This window comes from Drosophila albomicans, chromosome 2L (genome assembly GCF_009650485.2).
Source record: "Drosophila albomicans strain 15112-1751.03 chromosome 2L, ASM965048v2, whole genome shotgun sequence".
NCBI classification, from domain to species: Eukaryota; Metazoa; Arthropoda; class Insecta; order Diptera; family Drosophilidae; genus Drosophila; species Drosophila albomicans.
The window spans coordinates 340,152-346,882 of NC_047628.2; the positions used below are offsets into that span (position 1 = coordinate 340,152).

Here is a 6,731-nt window from a genome sequence, read left to right on the forward strand (position 1 = left end):
ACAATTTAGTTCACAATACTTACAGTCTGTAAACTAATCATTCCGTAAAATTGGCATTAAAAAAATCAACTACATATAGACTAAAATATAAATGAAAATAAACAAAGAGATGAGAAAATGTTGTAGAGGTATTTTTATCGCTTCAGAATGCACAACGGAAAAATGTTGCATATGAATATAAGTTAATTATATTCAAACATATACCTTTTTGAACCTTAATTTCCACTTTGTTTCTACTACCTTTTATATTCTTTTGAGTTTCGCACCTTTAAGCAGCTGATGCGAATTTTGTGTTTACTTTTCATAATTTTTGCAGATGCGCTTGGTGTAAATACGCTAATAACAGCTGATTTAAGGTCCATTATCGCAAATATCGATAATTTTTATGCTCTTTATTTATGACGTCCTGAGACAGCATAGATGTTGAACTGCCGCTATAATTTTTGACGGTTGATGCTTTTTAGATGGACTTCAAACAAATGGAATATCAATCGAAAAAAATAAAATAAATCAATCGATAATGAAATGTGGCACCGTGTAAAATCAAAAACTATATGTTGGAATAAATTCAATCTATTATTCTTTAATTGACTATTTATTTGCTTTTTGCATTATATAAAACTACCTAAATAATTTGATACAAAAAAAATAGAACGACTGCACTATCAGATTTGTTGAAGATTGACCATACACGTTGGTTATGGAACGATTCGTCGGATAGCTAGACGTTTTAGGAATGAAAAAATTGTTTTAAAATCATGTTTTTTGTTTTGTTTTTTTATGCTCTCTTATTAGTTTGAACAATTTTCGCAAAGGTTTTTTTTCAAGTTTTTCTTAAGTAACTTGCAGACAGCGTTTATTAACAATAATATTACCCATGTACATATGTATGTATGCATATGTGAAAAACTAGAGGTTTTGATTCAGACGTATGTATGTACAATGTCTAAGTATTCCTTATATGTATATGTATTGTTTAAACATTTTATGGTTTAATTATAAAATGAGACATTTGTCCATCGAAAAAATTTTTTGGGACAACATGTACATTTGTATCGATATATCGGAATATCGATAACTGATCACAATGTGTAGCTTATATAAAGTTACCTCAACTGCTCTATCTGTCTCATTCGGCGATTTTCAGTGGAACTGTGTAGACGTTTTGAAATCGGCAACCAAAAATCCATAATACATTCAGTTTAAAAGCAGACCAAACAGCAAAAAAATTTGCACGATAATAACTAAATTTGCGAGTATTATTAAACATTTCCGATTTTAATTGCATCTAAGTTTTGTGTTCACGTACGCGAATAATTTTCAAATATATTCTTCGCGGTTCTCTGGGAAAACCAAATTTGAGAATTAAAATGGCTGATGTTGCTGACAAAAAGAAGTGAGTAATGGTTTTAAGTTTGTGTGCAAATGAGACTGCTTAATATTAATGTGTATATTTAATACGTTAAGATTGTATATTGCCATTGTTAGTGTGGTGTGCGTACACAATTTTTCTTCATCAGTTTGGAATTTTTTTTTTGAATTTTGTGTCTATCTACGTAAAATGCTTGGGCAATGCATATCGTTGTCTCTTTTACTCCAATGCGTCTTTAATGTGCGCGCAAAAAATGACGCCGTTGAATTTGGCGCGGCGTCATGACTCTTTCTCGCTTACACTCCGGCCGGCAAACACTGTCTACAGCGTCGGCAGAAAGCTGGTTGGTAGATATGACTGAGGCAGCGGTTGTGAAGGCATTGAAATAACATGTTAGGTGTGTGGACAAAGCGGAGTGAGCAAATATATACATGTAAGTATGTACACACATGCATACGTGTGTACATCTATGTATCCAATTTGCCGCTCTTTTTCTTGCTGCTTTAGCTATCGTTCTACTTTGTTTGCTTTAGTAGGTTGACTGTAGTCTCATATATTTTTGTTATAATTCTAAATACGTTCAAATATTGGTGTTATTGTTATTCGATCCGAGATAATAATTGCTCAAATTCGTTCTTCCGGCGATTTGGCACTTCACAAAATAATCATTAATCTTGTCATGAGGATTGCATTGTACATGATGTGTGCAGAGGAATAACCATTATTGTTAGCATTAAATCCTTTTGTCATTTGCTTAGGTTACCTTGGTTGAAAGGGGTTGATTACATTGTGGTGGGTACTTCTCAGAATACATTTTGGTCGTTATTATTTTTTTTTTTTTTTGCCGCTTGCTTTACACTTCATTTCTCTCTTGCTCTCTTAAGTAATTCTCTTATACACGAAAGGCTCTCATATCCGACGATGAGGTATGCGTATGAGGGAGATGAATATAGTCTATATATATAGCATATAAAAACCAGTTTGCACATTATATTTTTAACAAGTCGCGATTTTTCTGCGTGCTTTACTTTTTATTTTATTCTGATTTTAGTTTATTATGAAGAGTGCGCCATCTTTAATAAAATCTAATAAATAACTAAATAACTTTGGTAATTGTGAATAGTTTAGTGCAGAATACTGGTTAACTGACTGCGTTTATTAATACCATAATCTGCATGATACCTCACAAAAATACTAAAAATATTTGTTTAGTTTGTTCATTCAATCGTCAAAACAATTGTACCTTTGAAAACTATACCAAATGTCAAATAGGTAGTATGTGTCCGGCCAATAAAAGTATTTATTAAAGGCTGCAATTAACGATTTGGTGTTGATTGGGGGACAGTGGGAAATTGTACACATACCACATTTTCACAACAAATTTTGACCAACACATGTCAGTGAAATTACTATTATTTAAATTGCGTTTAATATTTTTTACGTCAATTGCGTGTAATTGTATTGTGATTAATTTGCATATTTTATACGATCTGTAAATTAATAAACTCATCCGTTCACTTTTTTTTATTAGCGAAACCCCTGTGGTCGAGAAGGTGGCCGTCGAAGTTGACAACGTAAAAACGGATAAAGAGGCCGTTGCAGTCGAAGATGCAGCAGCAGCAGTTGAAACGTCCACCACTACAGAAAATGGTGCTGCTGCTGAAGAGGATTCAAGTAGCAGCGCTGACGGTGCCAAGGAAAATGGGACCGAGACTAGTGCCGAATCTGCTCCCGCTGCTGAAGATGCTGTAGAAGCTGAAAAAAAGGCCGAAGTACCAGTAGCTGCGGAGGAACCAGTTGCTGATGATAAGACATCTGAACCCAAAACGGTCAGCGAGGAAGCACCAGCCGTTGTGGAGAATGGCGCCGATGAGACAGAGGTAGCCAACGGTGATTCGAAAGGTGTGTAACTTCTTAAGTTTTAATACCTCTGCTAATTAACATTGAAATTCTAACTTAGATAATACGCCTGCCGCTGAAGCCGTGAAACGAAAGGTCGATGAGACTACTGCCAAATCTGATGAGGTCATTGCCACACCGGAAAAAAAAGCGAAATTGGACGATGCCGCCAGCACGAAGGATGAGGTTCAAAACGGTACCGAAGCCAGCGAGGTGGCTGCCTAAAGTCGGCGCGTTACTAAATATACAATTTACATATACACATCAATCAACATACAAAATTCACACAAAATGGGCTCTCACACACACACGCAAACTTGTGTATGTATGCATATGGGTGTGCGGCGCATAGTTCTCTTATAACAGCAATCTTTCATAGGAGCGTAGTCTTAAAAATGTACCGATTCTCTCTGACTCTACTAACACAAAACAAAAAATTCCTTTATCATTTAAAAACAAAAACTTAACTTTAAAGATCAAAGTATGCATTTAAAAAAGAAACAACAGATGTGTTTTGTGCGAAATGATAAGCAAGCTGTAAACAAATGGCATCAAATATAATGATAATAAAAGTAGAAATGTAACAGCTATCTTGCAAATCTTGTAAAAGTAAATGAAAAAAATCCAAATTACGAATTCTACTTTATCATTTTTAAGATTTCATTCTTATTTGTATGTATGATCCTATATTAAATATGAATATTAATATAAACAACGGTTTTATGTATGAAACTCGATAAATCCTAAGAAGTCACAATTAACAGAAAGCTGCCCTCTTCTATTTTACATTGGAATGCAAATTTAATAAAAAAAGAAAAATCATTCCAAGCACAGCAATTATGTTAGTGCAAATATATTGTAAAAATTAAAAAATCGCGCTTTAAATTGTTTGATGGACCGACCTATACATAATTCTTATACAAAAATTCACGAGACATTGGAGTTTTATTTAATCTGTTTAGATTGTTCGCCCGCCCCATTTAACAAATTATCACAATTGGCGCTTAGGTGGACTGTTAAAATAGTATTAGGGCAGCAGCTCAAATCATAAACTAGATTATTTGATTTATCTATTGAAAATTAGATGACATAACTTCTACATTCGACTTTTAAAGGATACTGGAATATTAGGCTGCAAAATTCCTAAAGCATTCGAGAATATTGCAAATAAATTTAAAACAAATGAAACCAAATAAAATTATTCTATTGGAGTATGTTGTGCCTTTATTTAAAATTGCACAAACGTTCTGCAATGTTCAGAAACTGGGAAACGAACAAACAAGTAAGAAAGCTACAGTCGAGTGTGCTCGACTGTGAGATACCCGCTACCCATTTTGAATAAAAGCAAAATATTCCGGTATTATTTTCAAAATACACCGAAAATATTACAAAAGTACTAAAAATATACCAAATGATATATTTGGTATATCGCTATTGTACCACATTCAAAATATACCATAGACGGCACAATATGCCAGATTGTCAGCCAAAGCAACTAAGACCCCTAGTAAGTAGGCGTTTTCCCCATACAAAAGTATTTCTTTAATAACTTCCAAATTTTTTATCTGATCGCAACGAAGTTTTCAGTAATCATAACTACTATGGTTATTATTGTATTCGCAGCTCTAGCTTTGAAATTACGCTTGTTATACGATTTTTTTGATTTGCGGGGGCGGAAGTGGGCGTGGTAAAAATTTGAAACAAACTTGATCTGCGTGTAAACATAGCAAATGCTGTCCAAATATATATATATATATTATAGCTGTTATAGCTATCTCTTATAGTCTCTGAGATCCAGTGTTTCATACGGACAGACAAACAGACGGACATGGCTAGATCGTCTCGGTTGTTGATGCTGATCAAGAATATACTTTAGAGGGTCGAAGATGCCTCCTTCTACCATACATTTCCTGCCGGCACAAAGTTGTAATACCCTTCTACCACTAACCATACAATACATAGATGCTCCAGCCCATACAAATTTTTGTATCATCAAAAACAGTATTATTGCAACCCCAGTCGGGCCGTGCGCTGCGATTCGAACACCGAGCCTCTTCGGCTCATTCGAAAATTCGAAGTTCTAACGCAGCGCGCAGCGTTGAGTTCAGTCGCAGATCAAATGCGATGAGCACGGGCGTATTTCGTTGCGCTCTGCTTTCGTTTCTATGTATGCGTGTATGTATCTACATGCTCGCCTATATCAGTATGTGTATGCATTTGAAGTTTTGCAACGTGCAGTTGCCTCGCAAACAAGCAGCTAGCGCACGCCAATTTTGTTTTGCCGCGACGAAAGTCTTGAAGATGAAGACAACAACAATTGCTCGCGTTATATATGTATGTTTGCAGTTAAATGGCACTTGCACAAGGACCGCGTTGGCTCTGCTGGTGGTTTGCAAGCTCATCATGTTGTGGGTCTGGGTTCAACTCCCATTCGAGAATATATGTATATTTTGTTTTTTTTTAATGCGATTTAAATTTTTTCATTCCCTTTCAAGTTTACTGATAGAAGTAAAATCTAATAACGCATTGATTTTTGATGATTTACAAATTCCTTTTTGCAATACTTTTTAAAACTCTATTTAAAAAAGTTTGAACTTTAAAATTTTGTTTTTTACATTTTAAGATAACAATAACATTTCAGAAAATTTGAGAAAATATAAATAATACAATTAATATTATTAAAAGTTCAATTTTTTTTTAAAAGATAAGTACATTAGTGTAATTTAGTTTTAATTTAGTTTCATTCCCATTCCTACACATATATGAATATACAAATAACACATAGAAAAGCTCATTAACCAGCCTCTAAATCACTTATTATTGGATAATTCACTACAAAGCTTTTAGCTTAGTACACATTATACATATAAAAACATGCTAGCCACTTTTGGGGCTTTCCCCAAGGTCACTCACTCCATAAACTCACATGTGTGCGCACATATGTATGTACAAATTTAGGTACATACAAACATACATACATATGTACTTAAATATATTCTATGTATGTATATAGTATTTTTACATTCTAAACATTATAGTTATAACTTTCGTTGGGATGTGACATGTTTATGGACAGACATTCAATTATATATGTATGTACATATATGCACAATGTGCATTGCACATACATACATATGTACATATTCATGGCTGTGAACTTGCTAGAAAATGTAAAACCTAACTCCGTAAACTACTATACAGATTTTATAATGGGTCGAGAGTAGAGAAGGCAATGTGTAAATATTAAATTAGAATTAAAACAGCACCATTAATATGCCCGCTTTAGGGCATCTATCACCAGTGGTGATTCACCACAAAATGTTATACATAACATACATATGAAGGATAGAATTGCCTTTATTGGACTGTACAAGATATAATAAAACCCGTTCGGCTTACAGAAGTCGAAATATCGATTAAAGTATCGATAATTACTTGAAAATGATAAAGACTGCTTGTT

At 34.0% G+C, this 6,731-nt stretch overlaps 1 protein-coding gene across 1 annotated transcript; it reads left to right on the plus strand.

Moving 5' to 3' along the window:
• Positions 1–1,128: 1,128 nt before the first annotated feature.
• LOC117577403 (uncharacterized) lies at positions 1,129–4,204 on the plus strand. The gene is made up of 3 exons (XM_034262317.2): positions 1,129–1,396; positions 2,904–3,274; positions 3,333–4,204. The coding sequence occupies exons 1-3, from the start codon at positions 1,371–1,373 to the stop codon at positions 3,494–3,496; spliced, it is 561 nt and encodes a 186-aa protein (XP_034118208.1). The 5' UTR covers positions 1,129–1,370; the 3' UTR covers positions 3,497–4,204.
• Positions 4,205–6,731: the final 2,527 nt, after the last annotated feature.

What these genes read in the sequence shown, in the direction of transcription:
- LOC117577403 (XM_034262317.2), top strand. Translation starts at nt 1,371, where the DNA reads ATGGCTGATGTTGCTGACAAAAAGAA. An exon ending in GATGTTGCTGACAAAAAGAA is followed by an intron (nt 1,397 to 2,903) that starts GTGAGTAATGGT and finishes TTTTTTTATTAG; the next exon opens with CGAAACCCCTGTGGTCGAGA. An exon ending in AGCCAACGGTGATTCGAAAG is followed by an intron (nt 3,275 to 3,332) that starts GTGTGTAACTTC and finishes ATTCTAACTTAG; the next exon opens with ATAATACGCCTGCCGCTGAA.